Source organism: Rhamphochromis longiceps, linkage group LG18, assembly GCF_057381845.1.
Source record: "Rhamphochromis longiceps isolate RC_006_pf linkage group LG18, R_longiceps_female_GT1.1, whole genome shotgun sequence".
Lineage (NCBI taxonomy): Eukaryota > Metazoa > Chordata > Actinopteri > Cichliformes > Cichlidae > Rhamphochromis > Rhamphochromis longiceps.
The window spans coordinates 9,727,213-9,753,158 of NC_140574.1; the positions used below are offsets into that span (position 1 = coordinate 9,727,213).

Here is a 25,946-nt window from a genome sequence, read left to right on the forward strand (position 1 = left end):
GCCCAGCATACATGACACAGGAAAGTCTTTTGAATCATCTAACCCCCCGGGTGCTTTTCATTGCACAACACTTAGCTTAGAGTTAAAAGTGCCTACGGACACAGAAAAATGCATTCTGGTACATCACATTGGGACATCCGTTTTTAAAGAATGGATATAAAAATAACAGTTCATATTCTGTTTTAGCACATATACACAGATACAGAAAAATTCTATACGACACTCATACATGGTCATGAATACAAAGCTTTAGAAAGAAAACGGAAAAGCGGGACTTTTAAGGAAGAGCACGCCTCTCGGCATCCCTCCCCTCACTGACAGCATGTTATAGCCTGCGAGGCAGGAAAGGGTTCAGTTTGGTTTTTATGGTCTGAGCTCACAAGAACACCTTCAGACTTTGGGAACACATCACAGAGAGATAACAAACCATAAAAAGGTGAGTAATATCATGAATGAACATTTAGCATATTTTCTTTTGGACCTCCTTTTGATATTTTTGATCATTTCTAAGTTTAAATTAATACCAAATGGTTTACAAACCTGCATGTTATGGAGCCCTTCCATATAAAGTTATTGGCATTCTTTGCAGTTCTTTTATGATTCCCAGTTTTTAACCAACATTTTTGAGAGGTTTTCTACCCAAAGAAATGCTTGAAATTGAATGAGATAAAGACAATCACACCACTTATTTTTTCTTTGCGATCAGTGTACAGACGCTTTTTACTACAGTGTCCAAAAGTGACTCAGACAATGTCTGTGACTTCTGCACTTCAGTTTTCTATGTGAAAAAATGAGGTGAGAAAAAGAAAAAAAATCAAGTTGAATCAAAGACTATGTTGAAACACTGTTCTTTGACGCAGTGCTGCCAATGTGCAACGTGTTTTAGCACGCTGCCTCTGAGGGCTGAATCGTTGGCTAGATACTTGGATACAAATATTTTAGAGGCTGTGTCAGGGTAGCACACGTCCCTCTTTAAAAAAGTATTAGTCATTTTTTTAAATCTTCCGTATCTGGTTATTATGGGGGTTTTTATTGAATGAACCAAATTGTCAAAGAACTCTGTGTTCAGTAATTTCTGTCACTTTTTGCCTCTTACATACCTTTCTATCTTTTCAGGTAATTCCTTTTTTTAATGCAGAGGGTTGATTCAATGGAAATACCACTTTTAATTATAACTTATGTGTCAGTGTGGAGCTCTCGATCATATACCCATTCAAACCACTTGTTCATATTTTTCACCTCATGTTTCATTTTACCGATTACCGAAATTACACATTAGCAGACCTCACAACTAGAAAAAATACAGTCACATAATTATGAGATGTTGTTTTTATATATAACTATATTATAAATTATGTTTTATAATATCTAAGTATATCACTGGTTGGAGATACAATACGTATGTGCATTTGTTTGATAAAAATTTTAGAGTTTCAATATTCATCTACCAGACATATTAAAGTAAACAACTATATCTAATTTGCTTAACACAGAGACAAAAGAGGTTGTGGTTTTAGGAAGTGTCTGAAATCCAACTGTACAGAGCTGATGGTAAATGTCAAAAAACACACTTTACCAAAGTCAAACTTTGTTGTTTTCATTTTTGTATAAATTTGCTCAGATCAATTAAGTAAGATACAATTTAAGCTTTAGCGGTGCAGGTGAGAACGTGTTTTGGATGGTCTCCCATGATAATTTCTGGATTAATGTGCATTAATCCAGAAATTACTTGTTACTGTCTTGACAAGTAATTTCTGTTCCATGTGGAGAGCCAGAAAAAGTACTTCTAAGGTGCTTATCTTAACACTTTCACGCATAGTGGTCACTAGAGTGGACAGCTATTCGAATGCTGTTTTCTTGCATTTGTGCCAGTGTTGATGCGATATTTGCACATAAATTACTACATTGGACACTGATGTGTCACTCCATACCCTGCCACCCACCGGTCGTTCAATGTTACTATAGATGTATGACGCGTTTCATTGTAATTATTGTTATTTAACCCTGTCATGCATGACTTATGACAACCTTAATATGGATTTTTTTTCTTGAATATTTATTAAGTATATAATATTTAAGTATTTATACATTTTTTTCATGCCTACAGATGAATAAAAATACTTTCAAAAATCCACACTGAAGTTGTCATAAGTCATGCATGAAAGGGTAAAAAATATAAATGAATGAAAAAATAAATAAATAATACTGATATTATTGATACTGATATTATATTATAATCTGGTAACCGGACAGTTCCATGCTGAAAACTGTAAACATGAAGTTAGCATTTATCAAAGTGCTACTTTAGTGTTTTGGACGTCATTAGTTTTGTTTACTAAACTGTTGACTGAGTTTGTGTTTGAGGTTCTAATGTTTTTTCCCACCTTCAGGGTCAAAAATTCTTCTACAATGAGTAACACGAGTCTCCCACCTTTGACAAATCCAATTCCCACTGAACCAGCAGAAGAGAGCGCTGTGAGCAATAACTATTTTACAGCCATTGGTGCCCTCATCCTCAGCTTGGTCTTCCTCCTGGGTGTCCCTGGAAATCTCTTCATTGTCTGGAGCATCCTGGCCCGCTGCCGACAACGCTCAGTCACCACCCTCCTCATCCTCAACTTGGCATGTGCTGATGGGTTCCTCATGGCTCTCACCATCTTTTTCATCATCTACCTGGTCATGCAGTCGTGGGTCTTTGGTAACACCATGTGCAAAATTGTGTTCTACCTGTGCAACTCCAACATGTATGCGTCAATCTTTCTGATAACCCTGATGAGCGTGAACAGGCTGTTGGCCGTGGTCTTTCCACACACACTGTATCGCCTGATCACCAGGAAGGTTGTGAGGAGGGTGATCCTAGGCACCTGGATGTTCGTGATGGTCATTTCCATTCCCTCGTTGGTGTTTCGAGCTGCTACTGCTCAAAACAAAATGAAAGTTGTGTGTGCACCCAATCACACACTGTCTGAACATGTAAGTACACTTGTGTTGGCTATTTTTCTGCCACTGATCTGATTAGTTTGATTACTATATTTATTGTCATGCATAAAATGCCTTCAAAAATCATCTGTACATTTGAGAGCGCGAGAAATAGTGGGTAAGCAACTGAAAATGATAACATATATTGAGTAAAAGGTCCATAACAACTAACTGAAATTGAGGCTTTTTTGGTTTGTTTTGAAATAAAGATGCATTAATAGCTTAAACATCTGCACAAGTTGATATCAGCTTTCTTAATTCATATCAGTTTATTTCATGATAGAGTGCTGAATCGGTGAAGAAAGAAAGAGAGAGAGAGAGAAAAGCTTTGTTACTGTGTTTAAGGCCTTGGAAGCTGCAGCTTAACTAGTGTTCAAAATGTAGTTAAAATAACTAAGATTACACCAGACTGCATGTTTTTTAAGCTCTTCAGCCCACACCGTAAATACTGATGCATGAGCAGTGGCACTGCACAAAAGTCTGAAAATCATTTTGCATTGATCCTTCATAAATGTAGTAATGCTCTTCTGTAAAACATTCCTTCTTTACAAGTAAAAGTCCTCCAAAGACCACATTGACATGACTTAGGTATTTAATCTCTAAGGAAATGGCTTTATATCCTCTCATGCAGGTGAGGCTTCAGTACACCACTGAGACAGTGGCAGGATTCATTATTCCTTATGCAATCATCATAACCAGCTACGTTCTCATCCTGAAACGCCTGAGGGAGACCAGGTTTCAACGAAATGTCCGCAGCGAGAAACTTATCCTGGCTATCGTCATAATGTTTGGCCTGTTCTGGTTGCCGTACCACGTCATCAACATGATACAGGTGTGCAAGGGCATCTTCTCTACCAATAACCCAATAACCACATCAAATCTGTTTGTAAATCAATTATCTGAGGATTCGATTGAATACTGAGTGGGTTTTTATTTTTCACCCAAGGTGGCAGCTGCGTGGTACCCAAAAGACTCAGCAACAAGAAAACGGTGAGTAACTGAAGATTTTCATAAACATGGTGCTAAAGTTAGTGAAGTACTATATTGTCATTTTATGCATTATGTCCAGTAATAACAATACTCTGTAATTCAAAGCTGATATATGTAGTCTGTCTCTGTGCATGCAGTGACATACACCTAGATTTAATTTTTACCATCCAGTAAACTGAATATACTATAATTGTAAAGAGTTTGAATGTGCCACCATCTTCAGTATATAATATTATCAAAATATTCCAAAATCTGGAGAAATCTCAATATTCGGGCTTCATGTGACACTGCACTAACAGCAGTCAGGATTCTGTTGTGGAAAATCACTGCAGGGGTTTAGGACCACTTACAGAAATCTCTCTGTGAATACCATGTTCACCTTACCATCCAAAATTGCAGGTTTAAGGTCTGACAAATGAGAAGTCATATGTGACTAGGATGTACAAAATTAGAAATGAATACATCAAAGAGTCAGCTCAGGTTAAGCCGGCAGAGGTAATATTAGAGAGGCAATGTTGAGATGGCATGCAGAGGAGGAAAGCATCTTTTCAGAGAAAGTCTTAATAGGGTCTTGATACTGCAGGTGATAATTAAGGGGTACTGAGTCAGTCTGACGAGGCTATAATGGCACTCTGTATAAAAACAATCACCATCAATGTGAAATATCCAACTTTAACTTTCCTGCAGATTGTATGGTATGGCTGAGTCAACCCGAGCGGTGACCTCAACTTTGGCCTTCATCAGCAGCTGTGCTAACCCGGTCCTCTACACCTTTGCTGGGAAATCCTATATCAAGAATAATGGCTTTGCCTTTATGGCTAAGCTGTTTGAGGGAACATCATCGGAGCAAACAGGAACCAAAAGCACCCAGTTCACAGCAAAAGACGATCTGGGAAAGAATAACGTTGATTCTGAAAATCATACACTGGCTTCTCCTCTACAAAATCGATGTTGAATGAACTTAATGCACTTAACAGACTGTATCTAAATGAGAACACTTAAAATTGTGTAAATCTTTGAACGGAACATGTAGACATGTAGCTTGAGCATTTGAGGCTACAGACGATAAGCACCAGCACAGTATATTTAGAATCTGATAACAGAGTTTAAGTGGAAGTAAGAGGCACAGGCACAGCCGGGCTACTTTTGCTTGCATGCACCTGAATATCTGTAAAGTGTATAGGACTGTACATATTTTTTTGGAATAATCAAATAAAATTGTGATAATATTATGTGTATGTGAGAATGCTACCTAACATAGAAATCAGACTAAGGTGAGTGATTTCATGCTCAGTCTGTTAATTTATAGTCAGGTGAACGAATGAAGATGGGATGCTTGGAAGTAGAGCTGGGCGATAGAACGATAACGATATGTATCGCGATATAACTTTTACTCGATAGAGAAATTAAGCTATCGCGATAGACCTCGCCGCTCTTGTCCTCTTAAAGAAAAAAAAAAAAAAAAAAAAGGTCAGCCAATCCAAATTAAGTAGCGCAGAGCCGAACCAATCACAGCCGCAGCGTCACGTCGCGTGACTTGTTACGTACAGCACAAGTGCCAAGCCGCACGTGTGTTTGTTTGGGAAGCAGCCAGCGGGTAATGGAGCCAGCGCGTAATGGAGGAAATGAGTGTGCTGACTAGAAAAATCAACTGAGCGTGACCGAAGAGAAAACAGATGATGGTTCCAATGCCGGAGAGATTGTCGAACGGAAGAGCCATAGAAGTTCCGTAGTGTGAAGGTATTTCGGCTATTTCAAGTCTGACAAAAAACAGAGTAGCGTGCACTGTAAATTGTGCCGAAAGCAAGTCTGGAAATACAATAAACTGGTGCATGCGTCACACTGCGCCACGTTATTGTTTCGGTGAAATGAATTTCTACAATACCGTTACTGTTAATTCTACTCTCTGCAGTGTTTAAATGCTTACATATACACACAGTTACTGTCCCTCCACACATATGACTCGGTTCTGCTTCTATGCCCCAGCTTTGTTTACTTTTTCCCACCGAGGCTTCTAGACTTCTGATTGGCCAATATTTCTGCACGGTTAGGAATCTAGCGCCACCTGCTGCTTTGGCATGTTCATAGCAGCGTTTTCCTTCATTTCTGCCTTTATGTGTGGACGGGATTATTTTTTAAAACGAAAACGGAAAATCTCCGTTTTCAAAAATACCCGTGTACGTGTGGACGTAGCCTCAGTCTCTGACTGGAAGCGCTAATTCGTCATTCGGCTTTTGTCAGACTAAAGTAACTGTTAAAACTGTTTGAAAAGCTAAGCTATACAACAAGGAGAGATTGAGAATTTCCTTTTAGTTCTCAGTTTATTTGATATTGACAAAAGTTAGTCAGTTTTGTCTGTTCTTCTGTAAAACAAACTAAGATTTATTTTTAGAATTAATATTTTGTTTCTAAGTGGAATTGACAATTTAATCTGTTTCGTTTGTTCTATTTTGAAACTTAAACGCTTTAGCGGCTGCCTTTTGTGTAGTTTGCAATATTTGCCTTTATTTATCTGAAAAAGTCTCATGTTCCTTAAGTACATCTACCCTGTTGAACTTATTATGGGAAATAAATATTTAAATAAAAACAAGCTGCTGATTATTTCACATTTTACTTGTGAGCAACGGCACATTTAAATCTTACAAATATAGTTATTTGGCTTATATCGTGATAGATATCGTTATCGCCTGAAATGAAAAAAACATATCGTGATATGAAAAAATCTCATATCGCCCAGCTCTACTTGGAAGTTTGCAAAGTTTGACCTGGTAGAGACTGGCTTTAAACAGGGCCATCAATTTCCCTCCAATTAGCCCAGCCAGTACCACTCACTCAAACTGAGGGATCTAAAACGCTACACAGATGATTAAAAAGACACAAAACATCTTCACACTTCTAATATGCACATTTACACAACTAAATGGCAGTATTAACAAAAGGAAAAAAATTCAACAAATCCCTTTAAACCTTAACACAAACAAAAGGAAGCATCTCTATGGAAAAAGAAACCCCTCCACTTGGTTTGACCTGCTGATGTCATGTGTGACATCATGTGTGACTTTAAAATGAGAAAATGCTAGGCAGGCGTTTCCCCACACCTGACCCTCATGAAGACTGAAAAGACAGAACAAAGTATGAACAAATGACTTAATCTGTAACATAATAAAATATAAAGAAACATGTAACTGAGTATTTGCCTTAATTTGCAGAATGTTTGATTTGCCGGCAACAGAACGCTTACACAAACAAAACCTGGGATAGTGAGTGCAACAATGTTACTTAACAAATAGCAAATAAATAGAAACAGAATAATGTGTATAATGTGCAAAAAAAGGTCAACACATATGGGACAATAGGAGAGCATTGCAACTGCTCATCCACTTTGTCACAGACCTTCACAATTTGGGTTGGATTTCTACAAATTCTCTTCACTTTTCATACAAAGTTTAATATATTTCTAAATGTATGAAATTCTAACAAAATCACAAAAAGTCATTTAAAAACTAAACATGATTATAAAAGATTATAGTCAAAACTTCATAAATTGAGTGGAAATGATAAAAAAAACAAGTAGTTTCTGTTATTTTTACATGGATTTGTTAATAACTGATATATTGTGCAATTAAGGAACTTTTCACAAAAAATCTGGTGAAAGAAATTAGATCTTTCTTTTTCTTGTGCATGACATCTAATTATTAGGGGTGCAACGATACACAAAATTCACGGTTCGGTTCGATCCTTTGGTGTCACGGTTCGATATTTTTTCGATACAAAAAAATGTTCATGCTTTTTTAATTTGTCATTTATTAAAATTATAAATATATATTTTAACTCAAAAGTACAGTTTTTAAATTTAATATTGCTGAAACAACAAAGTAATAAAAAAATAAATCTATCTGATCGAGAAATCACTCATCTTTGGAAAAGAGTTTATTACAGAGAAATGGCTCTTTCCAAAATAAAAGCTATACTATACACTTCTTCTGGGGTATACTCTCAGCAGCATATTAAACATATCAGGTCCCCATAAGGAGAATCATGAGCTAACGGCTGTCTAAATGACTCGGGTAAAGTTTGTAGCATGCGTGCTTGTTGTTTTTGTCTGCTTCCACTTGTCTTTGCACTAGGATGATGTCGGCGTAAATGCACAGTCATATTTGTTGTGTTCCCACTAGTGCTGTCAGCATTAATCTGAAATGACGTTAACGCCACAACACGGCAAATCTCCGTTAACAAGCTACCGCAGATTGCCCCGTGCGTGGGGCTGGACGGTGTCAACACGTTAACGAGCAAACTGCGCTAACGCAGTAGTTCCCACCCATGTAATTGAGCATTGCGTGGCACATCCGACATACTGTTTTACTTTTGTCCATGACGTGCTTACCTTCAGGGTCATACTTCACATGAAGACCAAAATGGTTCCAAAGGCCAGATCTGAATGAGGGTGGGGGAGGTTCAATTTGCTATGTTGCAACGAGCTTAACTTCTGTCTTGCTAGCTTGCCCTGCGCTCAGTGAATCTGCGCTCGACAGTGCAGCCTAGGCGGAGTAGTCGAACGCAGATCCACTGAGCTCTCAACACAGACAACACCGTCAGAAGAAAAGTTGATAAAATAAATTAAAAATTTTGTATTGTTCGATACATATGCGTACCGAACCGAAAGCACTGTATCAAACGGTTCAATATCGATACGAGTATCGTTGCACCCCTACTAATTATAAGTATTAGTCAATTATGAAAAGGTATAAGGTAATTTCACAGATTTCACAGTTATATTAGTTGTATATCTTTTAAGATTATTCACTGAAATTGGTAAAACTGTAGAAAATTAATAGATAGTGATTTAATGATTTTGAACAATAAATGTTAAATGCATGTAGAAATAAAAGGTATGATATAAAAATATAACAAAATCTAAAAATATCATTGTACATATAATGCATTTTCACACTGAAAAAATGCAACAACAACAAAAAATGAACAACTAATTACATTAGTTTGACAAAAACACTTAATGCTAATAGAAAGCATATGGAAATCCTTTCCATTATATAAGTTGATTTATAGAGGTAGTTTTTGGAATGATAAACAAAGTCTAGAGTCCAGGCACGTGCAGAGGGGGGGGGGGCTAGAGGGGCTTGAGCACCCGCCCCTTTCCTGATGGATGCCCAAAGTGCGCTTTTGATAAGGCAACTTTTTAAAAAAAATTATTATTATTTTTTATGTGTGTGTGGGTGCGGAGTCCTGTCTGTGCCCCTCAACAATAATATTTAACTATTAATCACAGTTTTGCTAAATAAAAGGATCTCGCTTGCACCAGTCACATGATCACATTTAACCAATGATCGCCCTTGACGGCAGAACGCGCTGGTTACGAGCCGGGAACGAGCTCACAAAGAGCACGCGCATTTTTAGCGGTCCGGAGCTGTAGGAGAAACACAAGTTAACTCAGAGACACAGACTGATGCGACACAACCAGTAAGTAGGTGTACAGCGTACACTGTAGTGTGTAGCACACAGGAGTATTAGCTTATTACGTACACGTTGGTAAGTTGTCTTGTTGCAACTGACGAACTGAAACAAACGAGCGTGCTGTGCGTGCAACAGCGCGACAAACATTAGAATCAGAATCAGAAAGGGTTTTATTGCCAAATGTTGAGCGGGTTTACAACATTAGGAAATTGCTGCGGTGCTTCAGTGCAAACATACTGTTATAAATACTGTTATAAATTAAGCTTAAATAGACATGAAAATAAAAATGAGAATAAGAACTAAAAGTGCTAAGTAGATAGATAGATATATACATGAGTGCAGGTGGTGATCAGTGCCAAACATGGAATACCTGTCCTTTTATTAACTGCACATATAGTGCTGGTCACAGCTGCTGGCTACCTGTGTAAGGCTGTCATGGGTCTGTAGCTCTGTCACCCTTTTAGGGAACATATTTAGTTTTAAAGTATTTAGAACATATTTAGTTTTAAAGTAAGTTTCCGGGCTTTTCCTGCCTCTCTGGAGGGATTATATTTCACTAAAAACGATCTAATATGCATGTCCACATAATTATGCATTATTATAATATTTAAAAAAACACACGCTGTATTTTAAAGAACATACATTAAGAAGCAGATTATATTAGATTTATATTTTAAATAAGACAAAAGTTGGATTTTACAGCAGTAAAATGATTGTATCTCTACAGTTTAAAAATGTAATAAGCTTTGCCCCTGCACAGAGTGGATAGTGAAAAAAATGGAATCATCATAATGACATTATTTCATATTTATTACTTCCCCCTCCTCTTTGCTTTATTATTGTAGCTCTAGTAATAAATAATAATGTAAGGATTCTGGATCAGCACCATGATGCCCATAGTATATACAGTATTCTGAAGAAGGTCTAAAATGTCACTGTGTGTGCGTGCATGTGTGTGTTTTATTTAGATGGATTTTAAAAAAAATATTACTCATGATATAACATTGTGCAGACATGCCTGGTAAGGACATGAGGAGGAAACAGCAGGAGCTGTGTGAGGCTACTAAAGGCAGTGCTGTAACATTTTTCTGTCATCATTTTATTATAGATTAAGTGCAAGAGTTGTTAGGTGTGGATAATTAGATTATAGTTTATTGCAATAACAAGTTGTGCCTTGTTCTCAGATAGACAGCAAGTGGAGAGAGATATATGAAATGATGGGATGGAAGGAAGAAGAGAAGCAAAGAGTGATTCACAGGCAGATCCTAAATTATTTCTCACAGTTTTTGTTGCCTTATGGTTCCAAGCGCTGTCACCAATCTTTGCATTTTGTTATTATCTCATGACACTTTAATCAGCTACCATCTCTCCTGTGGACTTTTTAATGTCTACAGTCTCAGATCAACACAACCCTGCCCTTCCCATATTAGATTCTTGATGAATGTGTGTTGTTGTTATTCAACCTGGTTCAATGTGCCCCTTTTAAACTTTGAGCACCCGCCCCTTTAAACCTCTCTGCACAGCCCTGCTAGAGTCTGATTAACATAAAATTTTAATGGGCTTCCACTCCAGGGAGGAGAGGGCGGGGCAGCGGGGATTCTCTGGCTGGCTGGAGCAGCACCTAATAACCAGCTCGCAAAATAAAAACAAACCATCAAACTATAGCTGTCAACGTTGGTGCTGTCATCACAATTAACGCGATTTAAAATTTTAATGCTGTGGTGGACCACTAGAGGGCTCCACTCACACCCAGTGTTGAGGAAATGTGTTGCTGAGTTTTGTGGCGATGTATTCAGTTGATGTGAAGAGAGGAATAAAGCTGGAGTGAGAACTAAGAGCTCCCGTGTTGTCTGTGCTTACCTCCACATTGGTGACCCCAGACTCAAACATGTTACAGGTTGAGGATGACGCCGGCTCTGGTCTGGATACATCAACGACTGCAGGTCCTCCGCCTCCTGCTGCAGCTAAGTTTGCTGTGGCGCTGAAGCTGCAGGACTTTTGGCTCCATGATCCCGCATTGTGGTTCGTGCACGTGGAGGCTCAGTTCACCCTTCGTGTCATCTCGACTGACAACACGAAGTATCACCATGTGGTGGCCTCGCTCAACCCGCTAGCCACCTGTCGTGCAATTACCCTCCTCCGGGATCCACCCGCCCAAGGGAAATATGCCGCCCTTAAGGAACTACTTCTTCAGCGCTATGCCCTCTCCGATGCGGAGCGAGCCGAAAAGCTTCTCTCCCTCTCAGACCTGGGTGTTGGCAGACGGTCGGCGGCGGCCATGCAGAGATTTTCACCGTTTAAATAATGCCACGGAGAACGATCGTTACCCCACCTCCACATTCAGGATTTTTCCGCCCATCTCACTGGGACCTCGAATTTTTTCTGACATTGACGTGGTGCCGCGGTATCACCAGGTTCCTGTGCACGCCGAAGACGTTTCTAAAACCGCTGTCATTACCCTCTTTGGCTTATTCGAGTCTTTGTGCATGCTGTTTGGCCTGAAAGGCTGATGGACTCTGTCTTGCGGGGGCTGCCTTTCGTTTTCGTGTACCTGGACGATATATTGGTGGCCAGCTGCTCGGTGAGCGAGCACGAGTCCCATCTGCACCATGTTTTACTCTGCTTCCAACCCTTCCAAGTGCCAGTTTGGGTTGCATGTCCTGGATTTCCTGGAGCACCGCATTTCTGCTGATAGTGTGGTCCCGTTGCCAGATGGGGTCCAGGCCGTTTCGGCTTTTCTGCATCCCACGTCGGTTAAAGTGTTGCAGGAGTTCTTGGGGATGATCAATTTTTACAACCACTTTCTACCCAGAGCTTCCCACCTGCTACAGCCGCTCTACGCTGCCTTGAAAGGTAAAACAGCCAAAGATCTTGTTGACTGGCTCCCAGAATGCATCCAGGAATAATCCACGGCCAAGTCTGCGCTAGCTAATGCCACCCTGCTGGCCCACCCGTTTCCTTCAGCAGAGATCGCATTAACCACTGACGCATTGGACGTAGCAGAGGGTGCCATGTTGGAACAGCGGGTTTCCGGTGTCTGGCAGCCACTCGCCTTTTTCAGTCATACACTGGATGCCGAACGTGTTGTTTTCGTCAGGGAGTAGCTGGCCCTGCACCTCATGACACGAAGTGCATGCATTTTGCTCGAGGGTTGCAACTTTACCACATATGTTGATCCCTTGCAATATCCAAGGTCTCTGACCCATGGAGCGCATGCCAGCAGCGCCAGTTGGCGTCCATTTCGGAGTTTACGATAGACATTCAGCATGTGGCTGGTAAAAGTCCAATCACATCCCTGACTGTCTCTCCTACGTGTTGGTTTCTCCCGTGTATATTGGCGTAGACTACACTGCCATGGCCACTCAGCAATGATCAGAACCCGGACGTCCTTGCCCTTCAGTCAATGAAAACAGGCCTTGTGCTGTGTGGGACGGTTGTCCGCGCCTGCTTCGTAATGTTGTCACTGGCCGCCCAGGCCCGGTAGTTCCCCTTTCATGGCATCATCGTGTTTTTGACCCGGTACATGTTTGTTCCAAGGACACTGGACATTTTGTTTGTTGCCCATAGGCACCCATTGCATCCACTGTATGACAGGCTGTACAGGGTTATTAAACCGGGCCAAAAACATTTCCTTTTGGATTTTGGAGGTCAGCAGGAGATCTACTCTGATGATAGACTTAATCCTGCACATGTTCTGCAAGACAAGAAACACAAAAGCTGAAGACATTATTATATAGACTTATAATTTTCACCGATGTGTTTTCTAAATTCTATCATACACATGAGTGAGCGAAAAGTGTGCGCCAGGGCCCTCGGTGCGCCTGCTTGCTGCTGCTGCTGTGCTGAAGTCTCACACACAACCTGTTGAAAGGGGAGGGGGCGGGCTGCTTCCAAATAGTGCACATTTCTTTCATAATATTGTCAATTCAAGCCCATTATGTAGTAATTATTTCTCCTGGGTTGTGTGAAATCACAACAAGGTGTAGATCTAGTAGTCTATTAGTTTATGTTGTTGGGTTGGGTGTTGATACTGGAGAGCAAAATTACTGATGGAAGATGGACAAAAAAAGGTCAAAGCCACCAGGCTTAAAAAAAAAAAAAAGAGAGAAAACGATAACAAGCAAAAGATACAGGAAAGCAGATGTGACTTTGGATAATGGCAGGTATTATGTATCTTGAAACAAGATAACATTCATTAGTAGGAATTGGGAAAACTTCTGTTTACCTTTGTTAGCCACTTGGCTATGATAGTAAACAGTAGACTGCTGATGATATGACAAAGACAGCAAATATTAAAAATGACATCTCGCAGGCGCCCAAGAGAAATCCTAGTAAGATGCTCAAACCAACTGGCTCCTTTTGATGTGGCAGCAGATGCCAGTCTTTGGAGGAAGCTTATTTCCACTTATTTCTTTTGGTCACTACCCATAGCTCGTAACTGTAGGTGAAGGTAGGGACATAGACCAAATGGTAAATTGAGAGCTTTGCTTTTATACTCAGCTCTATCGTCACCACGACGAACCAGTACAGTACATCGCTGCAGACACGGCACCAATCCGTCTGTCGATCTCGCACCAAAACCTCGATGCAATTCCAGCACAAATGCTTCAAATGTTTCACTGTCTCACATAGCCTCATTTTGGCCCTCACAACCTTCAGGGAACTTAGAAAGAATGTTCCTTCATGGTTCCCTGAAGGTCACTGATTGCTGGGTTATGTAATTAAAACAGAGAACTTGGATGTATTAGGAGCAGCTGTTTTTCAGGGATCTCTGCTAATGTTAGGTAGACAGAGTGCTGAAGTGTTGCTGCCTTCTGCTGGACTGTGTATTGTATTCAACAGTCTAAAAATAAGATACCCATGTAATCCCTGCATGCTATTAAATGGTGTGAAGATTGAAAACTGCTTCTACTGATTCTGAAAACTTTCCATCGGGATCTTTATTAATCAGTCACCTCAATCATTAACTCACAACCACAAAGTTTCAACCTGGTTACAATAAAATATCTTTTAATTGTGGAGGGAAAGTGTATTTGTCATGGCTTTCATGAATGAAAGATTTTCTGTTTTCCTTGTTTTCACACATTTCCTCAATGGTTATGACATATGTACATTCGGTTCTTTCCTCAAGAGTGACTCTTTTTGCGAACTGATCTTCATCCGCACTGCCCTGGACACCCACATGCAGTGCATGGCAGCCAAACAATAACATAAACCTGACATCTCTGCCTTAAACACTGATATATTGTCAGGAATTCTGCATGCCTTTTTAATTCATGAATTCATCTATCAGTACTTCTCTTTCTGAATCTTTTTTCTTCCTGATTTCCATTGGTAAAAATAATTCAAAATGTGTTTAGCTACTGGCTTCTGGATCTGACAGACAGGAAGAGATTACAGTGAATAACAGATCTGACTTCATTTCGCTCCCAGTTTAGAATTGGTTGTTGTTCTCAATTGTTCTGTATTTTTAAGGCTGTTTAAATATTTTTTTTCTTTTTGTTCTGTTTGGGTTTTTTGTTTGGTTTTGTTTTATATTTTGAAAATTAGCATTTCTGTCAGTGACAGAGACTTATGTGAACAATTACATTTTGCTGATGTGTGTGTGTGTAATCTCTAAATACATGTTTGTGCCTGTGTGCCCAGCAAACATGACATAGGAAAGTTGTGCAAGACAGAAAAAGAAATAGCATGACTTTTAAGGAAGGACATCCCCTCACCGACAGCATGTTACAGCCTGCGAGGCAGGAAAGGATTCAGTTTTTATTCAGCTCACAGGAACACCATCAAATTTTGGGAACAGCGGACATCCTAAGCTCATACACATCACGGAGAAATAACAAACCGTCAAAAGGTGAGCAATATAATATATACTAAATAGCCATTTTAGCATATTTTCTTTTGGACCTCTTTTTGATAACAAACAGCATCTTATTTTTGTTGCAATACTTACTGGTGATGTAAGCCTGGCAGTAATTAATTTTTTTAATTACTTGCAAAACTCCAACAGGGGAAAATAAACAGTGTGTTTTAGTGGTACCAGAGAAAAGAAATTAAGACTTGATGTCTTGTTCTCATCATATCATCGTATGTTGACCAGTTTGTGAACCTTTAGACTTCTGTCACTATCACTTATATTTATTTTGTCTTTGCAATCAGTGCACAGATGCGTCATACTTTTTACCACAAGGTGCAAAACTGACGCAGAGGATGACTGTCTGTGACTTCGGCATATCAGTTTTCGACATGAGACAAAGGAGAAAAAAAATCAACTTGAAACAAAGACTGTATACTTTTCTTTGACGCAGTGCAGCTAATGTTCGACAAGTTTGGGCTGAATCGTTGGCTTGGTTGCAAATATTTAAACGCTGTGTCAGGGTAGCACATGTCCTCAGTTATTGTGTATGACTGTCTTCTTAATATTATGGTTTGTTTGAATGTTGTTTGTTGAAAGAATCAAATCGTCCAAAAACTCTGTGTTCAGTAATTTCTGTCTCTTTTAAAAAAAAATAAACTAGTAAAAAACTATATCTAATTTGCTTAACACAGAGAAAAAATAGGTTGTGGTTTTAGGAAGTGTCTAAAATCTATCTGTACAGAGCTGATGGTTAAATGTCGAAAAATAAACACTACCAAAGTCAAACATTTTGGTTTTCATATTTGTAGAAGTTTTTTAGATCTATTAAGTAAAATAGGATTTAGGCTTTGGCAGTGCAGGTTAAACGTGTTTTGGGTGGTCTCCCATGATTTCTGGATTAAGGTATTGAAGCTCTTTCTTGATAAGAAACATCTGTTCAACGTGGAGAGTCCGAAAATGCAGTTCAAAGGTGCTTATCTTAAAAAGATAAATGAATGAATGAATGATAATAAATAATACTGAAGGGGCAATCTGCTAACCTGACAGTCATGCTGAATTATAACCACTGTAAACAGTTTCCATGAAGTTAGCATTTATCAAGGGCTACTCTAGTGTTTTGGACCTCATTAGTTTTGTTTATTTATTGATTTATAGAGTTAAATGTCAATCTCATTTATTTCACCTCTGTAATATTCTTGATATTTAAATTGATCTATAGTTATATATATTTTAGAGCTATTGCTGATGTTTTGTAGACTTTTTAATACATTGTCATATTAAATTAGTTTAGTCTGTTACTGTCATTGTCTTGGAGCAGCTGTAAGCTACATAATTTCCTTTTGGTGTTCTAATGTTTTTTCCCATCTAAAGGATCAAAAATTCTTCTGCCATGAGCTACTCAAGTCTCTCACCTCTGACTGGACCAAACCCCACCCCTGACCCTGATGATGAAAATGCTGTGAAAAATGACTATTCCGCAGCCATTGGTGCCCTCATCCTCAGCTTGGTCTTCCTCCTGGGCGTCCCTGGAAATCTCTTCATTGTCTGGAGCATCCTGGCCCGCTGCCAACAACGCTCAGTCACCACTCTCCTCATCCTTAACTTGGCATGTGCTGATGGGTTCCTCATGGCTCTCACCATCTTTTTCATCATCTACCTGGTCATGCAGACGTGGGTCTTTGGAAACGCCATGTGCAAAATCCTGTTCTACCTGTGCAACTCCAACATGTATGCGTCAATCTTTCTGATAACCCTGATGAGCGTGCACAGGCTGTTGGCCATAGTCTTTCCACACACACTGTATCACCTGATCACCAGGAAGGTTGTGAGGAGGGTGATCCTAGGCACATGGGTGCTAGTGATGGTCATGTCTATCCCCTCATTGGTGTTTCGAGATGTGAAAAAAGAAACTGATGATATGAATCAAACAACATATGTGTGTGCACCCAATCACACACTGCGTAGACATGTAAGTACACTTGTGTTGGTTATTTGTCTGCCACTGATCTGATTAGTTTCATAATCATATTTCCATCCATAAAATGCCTTCAAAAAACCTTCTGCATGTGAGAGCCCGTAAAATAGTGAGTGAGGTATTGAACATGATCACATGCTTTGAGCAAAAGGTCCAGCACACCTATCTGAAATTAGGTTTGTTTTGTTTTTTGTTTTTTAATAAAGATGCATCAACAACTTGAAAATCTTCATTGGATGATATCAGCCTTCTTAATTCACATCAGTTTATAATAGGGTGCTGAAGAGAAAAAAAACTGAGAACAGTCTTTTCTTTAAAAATGAATTCTGTTTCAATGTCACAAACCACTGACTTAAAAAATAATAATAAAAGAAATAATGGTAATACTTACATAAAAATAAATTTTATTAGATACAACTTCATGAACAAGTAGACAGTCTATTTTAGCAGGAGGTTGCAGATGTGTTTTTTTACTGTGTTTAAGGCCTTTTATAGCTGCAGCTTAACTAGTATCCATAGTGCTTTGAGCAGATTACTTTTACTAAAAGATTCTTTATACACTAGACTCCATGTGTTTCAAGCTTTTGTGTTGATCCTTCATAAAGGATCAATGCAAAACATTGTTTTTACAGGTAAAAGTCCTCTTTTTAAAATACTAGTTTTGTTGGCATTTTTCCCTTTATTGGATAGCAAAGCAGTTAAGATAATACTTGAAGAGGAGGAGAGAGGGAAGACATGCAGCAAAGTGCTGTAGGTCAGATTCAAACCTAGGTCATAGCTCTCCAGCCATGTGGCAGGTGCTCGCTTGTTCACCCACTAAGCTAAAGTGGCAACAATAAAAGTTGTTGTTAATTAAGGCTTCAAAACTAGTAGCATCCAAATTCCCTTCAGAATGTATATAGTAAAAATACTTATTATGCAGAAGGTGCTTTTTCACACAAAAGACATCATGACGTGGCTTAAAGTCATCAGATGTTTGATTTTGTCCTCTAATTTGACAAAAACAAAGCAAATAAGTTAATTCAACTTAAACAGTTTTACAATTTTAGCTTTTACTTCTTTATTTGTTTTCCATATTTGGAGAAATCAGTTCATGTCTGAAGAAAAGTGCCTTTCTTTATATGCTCTTGTTTTCAGGTGAGGTTTCAGTACGCATTTGAGACAGTGGCAGGATTCATTATTCCTTATGCAATCATTATAACCTGCTATGTTGTCATCCTGAAACGCTTGAGGGAGACCAAGTTCCAACGAAATGCCCGCAGCGAGAAACTCATCCTGGCTATTGTCATCACATTTGGTCTGTTCTGGCTGCCGTACCACGTCATCAACATGGTACAGGTGTGCGAGGGCGTGTTCTTGACAAATATTCGCATCAAATCTGCTCAAAATTTCTGTTAAGAGAGCTGTGCTTTTGAGTGAATACTGAGTGTGTTTTGTTTTCTACCAAAGGTGGCAGCTGCTTGGTACCCAAAGAACTCACCCATAAGAGAAAGGTGAGTAACTTAAGTTTTCTGTAGAGGCTCTTTCTCCACTCTGTTACATATTCTTTACTTGGTTGTACATGTGTGTGCTTTTGTGTGGCATCAATATATGGTTAGTGTGTGGTGACAGTGTGTGTCCGTTTACCTTTATGGTGGGAAGCCTGTCTCGGTAGCTTCCCAGGATTCTGTTGCCCGGATCCCCACAACAAAGTTGTAGCTGCTGTGTCTCTAGCGGCTAGCTGTGGCTAATGTGTTAGCCAGTGAGTGAGACCCTCGGGTCACATCCCTAGCTCAGGACTGATGAGGAAAGTGGACATCTCACAGGCAATGGCAGAGTGTCCAGGCCCTTGGGCGGGATCCACTCCCTCATCAGCTTTGGGATCAGACTACAGCGGGCTAGGCCACCACCCCCTCCCCTGCCTGAGAATAACTTGGGGCACCTACAGCTCTGTGGATCCTTGGGTCACGTCCCCAGCTCGGCCCCCGACTTCCCACCACACCTGAGCAGGCGAGGAAGGTGGAAGTGTCTGGGCCCTCGGGCGGGATCCACTCTGCTGAAACCAAAAAAAAAAAAAAAGCTTTTTTGGGTGTGGGTGTGTGTGTGTGGGGGGGGGGGGGCATTCTTACAAGAGCAAGTACAAACTTTGAATGTTTAAATGCAAAAAGTGCAGTGGAAGTGCTAGAGGAACAGGTCAGTAAGAGCATCTTAGAGAGGTATAGTTTTTCACAAGTAAAGATGGGTAAAGGGTCACCAATCTGCAAAAACTACATCTAAAATATGTGCAGCAATTTCAGAGTAATGTTCCTCAATGTGAAGTTGTTAAGACATTGACCATCCTACCATCTCAAGTACATAATATTATGAAATTATTCAGAATGTGGAGAAATCTATGTGCAATGAACACAGCTGGAAAAAAAAAAAAATATATATATATATATGACTTTTCAAACTTTTCCCCTGCAGATTAGATACCATCTCTCAGTCCAGCCGTGCAGTGACCTCAGCTTTGGCCTTCATCAGCAGTTGTGCTAACCCAGTCCTCTACACCTTTGCAGGGAAATCCTACATCAAGAAAAATGGTTTTGCCTTCATGGCTAAGCTATTTGAGGGAACATTATCAGATCAAACAGGAACCAAAAGCACCCGACTCACAACTTATGACAATGTCGGAGAGAGTAATGTTGATTGTCAAAATCGTACAGTGGCTTCTACTCCAGAGAACAGGAATGTTGAATGAACTTCATACACTAACAGACTGTATATATAAATGAAAGCACTTAAAATTGTGTAAAGCTTTATGTGGACTTATAGATTTTAGGCTACACACAACAAGCATTAGCACAGCATTTTTTTTTATTTAAAATGTGATAACACAATTAAAGTGGAAGTCAGGAGTGTAAGCACAAGCAGTTTACCTTCGTCTACGTGCATCTGAATATCTGTAAAGTCTCAGGTCTGTAAATACGTTAAAACTACAGTTTTAACGTATTTACAGTTTTTATTCCTTAATGTAAAGACTGATTTTGTAAAATAAAAATGGTGTGAATGAAAACTGATGCTTGCTACTAAAGTACACTTTAAGAAAACTGCATATTCAATATCAAGAAATTTTTAATGCAGTTTACTTTCAATGAAAAAAAAACAAACATTTAAAATCTTCTGCAATTGACAGTGTCATGAGCTTGTCAGATTTGTTACATAGAAGCTCAAGTCAAAGGACTCGTGTTTAACCTGCTCTTTGTCCAACATTTCTACATAATCTGTTTTTATTTTGTCATCGTTAAAGCCAGAATGACTTTGAGCCAAGAAAAGGCACCACCAACTTAAACTAATTGTTACAAATGTAGAAGAGCATCTCTAAATTAAAGAAAATTGGCTACAGCTGCAGAAAATGTGCCATTCCCAATGCTACAATTTCCTCACCAAAAATGGTCAAAGTCAGAGTTTTGTGCAACAGTGGATTCTCCAGGCTTGCATCGATGCTGGTGATCAATGTTTGAGCGTTGTTAAACACAAGTACACTTGCATACCATTGTTGCTGCCAAGGCACAAGGCTCAGGTCATCTCAAACTGGTTTCCTCAACTTGAAAACGAGCTCACTGCTCAAATAGCCTCCAGTCAAATACAGCACCTTTGGTTTGTGGAATGAAGGTTGTATCAGATGCCAAACCCAAAGAAACTGATTCCATCACATCCAAATAGACCAAAATCTGAGTAGTCTTTTCAGCATCTTGTCAAATATCTGCTATAGTAGCAGGCTGTAGCCAATGACAGAGCCCAGTGAGTGTATACTGAGGTCAAGACCTCAGTTTTACTGATGCTTTTCATACCTTTCAGTAACGCCTTTTCGCAGATTAGGCAACAGGAATTTTAATTTAGTCATTTTGAGTCATTTTCCCCACTACACTTTAAACATGTTTTGACTGGTCCATTTAGACATGCTCCTAGTCTAATTTTAATATTCATTTACCCATTTTGCCCCAACTTCAAATGTACGGCACATTAACCATAATTAAAAAGAAGTCCTTTGCACAGTCCAAGCCCAACACATCCTGCAAAAACAATTCAAATTACACATTTGAAATAAAAACCTGCAAAAGTTTGATTTACAAAAAAGATGCTTTATTGAACACACAAATGTACCTACTACAAATTGTTATCACTGAAATATAGATCAAGTTGTATTTGTCAGTAAACAAAGATTTAATTAAAATAAATTACATTTAATACTTTAAAATCACAACATTTCCACCTGAGGAAACCCAGCAGCCAGAGCTCATGAAGGATCCATCACCTGTCAAACAAAGAAAATATTAATAGAGCCTCAAAGGCATTAATTCAGCATTACAATCACTTTAGAGTTTAAAATAAATTAAAAAAAAAAAAGTGGGGGTGCTGTTGAACTATGTTGTACTAAACTCTGGTTACACATTTTTAGTACACCACAATATAAAAACATACTGCACAGACTAAGTAACACTTTAATGTTAACCTAAGTTAATTTAAAGTCATCAACTTAATGGCTTTGCTGACTTCATGCATCACTGACTAGCCAATCCGTGACCACATCTACCGACACATTTTCATATTTCTGCCTCGATTGCTTGGTACCCCGGTTGAGTTGGTACTAAAAAGTACCAGGTACTATCACCTAATGGAAAACCCTAAAAAGTGTCCTGACCCGAATAGGGACTAATGAAAACTGGCTATTAGATAATACGGTTCCTTTGTGATGCAAGCTTATTGGCCATTCAATATCAGATTATGGGCTGGATTTTGATATCCAGAGTGGATTGCATTAACCATTTAATTTCAAAAAGTCAAAAAAAGAAATTACCTAGCAGAATTTGACCCTAGTTAAATTTTGACTATAGACCACCTGACTTCAGCATCTTAAATTTCTTAATTTTATCTCCTTTTCTGTCTTCATTTATTTATACCATTTGTATTTTATCTGCTCTATTTCTATTGTATATCTTAACCAGCATCTGAGGGTGGACAGCAAAGAAACAATTTCATTTGCACAGAGAAATGCCTTTCTTTGGACACATGACATTAAACACCTTGAATCTAAAGCTTGGAATTTCCACACTTTTAAACCAACAGATATTGTGATGCAATTTCAGCGAACAAAACTGAAGAAACCTTACCTTGGACACACCCAGGTTCTGAAATCCTGAAAGAAAAGGAACATAAGATTAGCTTAACTGTGCACTTACACACCAGAGTGCCTGACCTGCGCCCTTACTGTCAAACCCATCAGTGCAGTGAAAGATAATCATGAGGTTTCAGGTGAAACACGGACTCACATGCAACTCATCATCAAGGTTTGACTAAAAGCTGGCAAGTCTGCATCTGCAGCAGGTATAGGATGAGAACTGAAATGGCACAACTCAATTAATGGGCCTAGTGTGATAAAGCTAAGAGTAAAGAAATAATTTCTTATTTTTTATATAATGCACAGTTTAGTTGATGCATTTTAAAATGTGTGAACTGAACATTCAGCTTGTGATTTTGGTAAATATTACAGCAATGTTTAGAACTTACAGAACCTATTTAGCTCATTTAGGAATTTACACTCTCAGATAGGACAAGACAGGAAACCCTTTGTTTTACAAGCATAAACAAAGGGAACACGCTGACTCCTCAAGTTCTTAATAAAACGGATTATACCCTTTGTAAACAAGGCCTTAGTGCTTGACCTTTATATTAGTTTTAACTTTGTTACTTATGAAGTTCATAGTGGACGTTAGTTGACCCAACATAGTAGCACGGAGGTCTTATGCACGGGTATTGTGTCGTTTGACGCAACTAAAATTAACTTCCAATTTTAATCAGTTTCGTTCAGTTCTCGGTGAAGCAAGCCAGCTTCATTTAGATCGTTTTGTATGTGATGTTTGAAGTACACACCAACCCTGACCCACAGGTCTTCCTCCTATGGGAGTCATTAACCTCAAACACATCAACCTAAACTGTTATAACATTACAGAACACAGCCCCAGCACCTTAAAGTTCACTGAGCTCCCAATCAAAGCCTAAATTGCATTAGTCCCTCGTACGCATCGTTTAATATTCAGCTGCATTTTCCTCATCAGCGGAAACCACGAGGTGCATTTGGCGCTACTGAAGCTGCGAGCTAACAATGTGCGGAAATAACGTCAAGAAACGCGCAAACGCATAAATATAAACACGACACCTGCGACAATAACCAAGAGAATCATCACTAAAGGTGAACATTTAGAGTAAAACAAGGTGTCACCTCGTCAGTTCTCGTCTCTCCAGCACCTCATGTCCGACCTGCATCACCGCAACAAGGAAGAGAGGTCGTTAATGAGCCCGAGCCGCAATTTATCTCTTTATCAAACCACGTGTCTCCTGCTCTCTGCCGTCAAGCAAGCAGCTTCCGGGTTTGCCTGTGCCGCATAAAAATAAAAACATCGTTTAACAGTATACTTTCAAGACATCTTCTCTTTAATACGCATCCTGCATATTATTACTGAAACACATTACTACCGAAATGTAAACATAATGACATAAAGTAGCAGCATAGAGGCACAGCCTGAATATACAAGTAAGGAAAATACATACAGTGGCATACAGTACATTTTCCACATGACTTTATCAATCTCTAACGTCATTTTGGAGGAATTTAGGCCCACACGTCCTTACGGTGTTGCTTCAGCTAATTGACGTTAGCAGGCAAACTTTTATGCACAGCTCTCTGAAGGTCCTGCTACAATATTTTAATAAGGTTGCAGCCTGGACTTTGACTGAGCCAATGCAACATCTTTTTTTAGCCATTCTGTTGCAGATTTGCTGCCAAGCTGTAGCTATGGGACCGATTACTTCTTATTTGACCCTAAAATACTTTTGATTAGCACAGTGAATGCAAGGTGCACAGGTCCTGTGGCCGCAAAACAGTCCTCAAATTGTTACCCCCCTCTACCACCAACAGCTGGTATGAGATGTTTGTGTTGATATGCTGTGTTTGGTTTTTTGGCAAACATGGCGGTGTGCATTATGACCAACCATCTCAACTTTGGTTTCATCTTTCCAAAGCAGCACATTGTTACACACACACATGTGTGTGTGTGTGTGTGTGTGTGTGTGTGTGTGTGTGTGTGTGTGTGTGTGTGTGTGTGTGTGTGTGTGTGTGTGTGTGTGGCTAACATAAATAACAACATTAAATTATTATTGTTGTTACTGTTGTTAAGATTTTTGTTTAGCTTTTGTTGATGTTGGACTGTGGCCCATGGCGCTATTGTAATATTTACGTTTTGTATTACCCTTTAATTAGCAGAAAATGATACCATAAATGGCATTTTTATTTCACTCGTATTCCTGTGCATCTGTGCTAATCCTGCAATGATAAATGTCTGTTACAAGATATTCGCTTTAAACTTAAAAAAAACAAACAACTTTTGTTTGTTTTAACTATGATCTTCTACATTAATAATTTATTGCCTAATATTACCTAATTTCTTACCTAATCAAGGGTAAACATTTCTCATTCGGATGCTGTAGTTACGTCAGAGGCGGTGTGAGTTAAACTTTTAGTACTTAAAGCTAAAAAAGTTTGGGGTTATATCTCATATTATTCCTTTAAATTTGAAAAGGAACGACATCACATCACTAAAACCAGCAGGTGTCAGCTGTTACTAAAGAATTCCGACTTCGGTCAAGCCAACTGTGAACTACAAAATGACGTGTTTGCGTGGCTAAAGTACGGAACGCCGATTGGACCAAACTCGCTGAAATTACAGTTTGATAACAGAGCAGCTGGAGAAGGAGAGGAGGGAGGTGGAGATGGGGGAGATGCCTCTAGGACTGAGAAGAACACAACTTGTACTTAATTATTGGGCAAATCTTCAAGGCCATGGACAGGATCACCCACCACAAGCAGTTCTTAACCCTTGCTGGGAGAAAGGAAGGTGGAAATCAAAGAGCTTTGGGTGGATTGTGGGTGGAAGAGCAAGTGAATTTAAACTGGATCAGTTGGACGAGTTTCGTTACCAGCAATATCTCCCTGGATACTTCCTGAAGCCATAGTTGATTTCACTCTACTGGATAAGAAGACTAAGGATGGGGCATTTATTTTAAACTCCTATACTGTGCAGGCTTACATTGACCAGTTTTATGGTTGTGTTCAATTATATACGGATGCATCTAAGGATTCAGCCAGTCAAATTGGTGTAGCAGTTGTGGTCCCAGAGTTCATGGTTAAAATAGAAAAAAGGATCACTGATAGACTGTCAGTATTCACTGGAGAACTGCTTGCAATTCTGTTGGCGGTTCAGTGGGTGGAAGATATGAGGCCATTAAAAGCTATTGTTTGTTCAGAATCAAGAGTATCATTGCTTAGTTTACAAGGTAGTCACTCAGATGTGAGAGCAGATATTCTAGCAGAAATTCAGCAAACACTGTTCAGGATAAACATGATGGGTCTTACAGTTGTGTTTCTATGGATTCCAGCCCATTATGGAATAATGGGGAATGAAATGGCAGACAGAGCGGCGAAGCAAGCCACAAAACATGGGACAGTTGACCTGGCTGTTAGTTTTGGTCAAGCTGAAGTGAAGAGTATCATACGGCAAGAAATGAGGGGTAGATGGCAAAAGCAGTGGGAGGAGGAAAGGAGAGGATGGTGGTTGTGTACAATACAAAGGGGGGTAGGAGAAATGAGGACCACTG

At 39.3% G+C, this 25,946-nt stretch overlaps 2 protein-coding genes and 1 long non-coding RNA gene across 3 annotated transcripts; 2 read left to right on the plus strand and 1 right to left on the minus strand.

Annotated features, from left to right (window-relative positions):
- Positions 1-122: 122 nt before the first annotated feature.
- Positions 123-5,198, plus strand: LOC146647724 (leukotriene B4 receptor 1-like). The gene is made up of 5 exons (XM_085388413.1): positions 123-436; positions 2,391-2,973; positions 3,611-3,811; positions 3,926-3,969; positions 4,657-5,198. The coding sequence occupies exons 2-5, from the start codon at positions 2,410-2,412 to the stop codon at positions 4,922-4,924; spliced, it is 1,077 nt and encodes a 358-aa protein (XP_085244539.1). The 5' UTR covers positions 123-436; positions 2,391-2,409; the 3' UTR covers positions 4,925-5,198.
- Positions 5,199-16,683: 11,485 nt separating this feature from the next.
- LOC146647725 (leukotriene B4 receptor 1-like) lies at positions 16,684-20,172 on the plus strand. The gene is made up of 4 exons (XM_085388410.1): positions 16,684-17,267; positions 18,411-18,611; positions 18,723-18,766; positions 19,719-20,172. Exons 1-4 carry the CDS (start codon positions 16,689-16,691, stop codon positions 19,990-19,992), a joined length of 1,098 nt encoding a protein of 365 aa, XP_085244536.1. The 5' UTR covers positions 16,684-16,688; the 3' UTR covers positions 19,993-20,172.
- Positions 20,173-21,355: 1,183 nt separating this feature from the next.
- On the minus strand, positions 21,356-23,640 carry LOC146647726 (uncharacterized). Its single transcript, XR_014908618.1, has 3 exons — positions 23,515-23,640; positions 22,406-22,431; positions 21,356-21,549 (listed from the first exon to the last, which is right to left on the minus strand). It is a non-coding gene; the product is annotated as an uncharacterized LOC146647726 (long non-coding RNA).
- Positions 23,641-25,946: the final 2,306 nt, after the last annotated feature.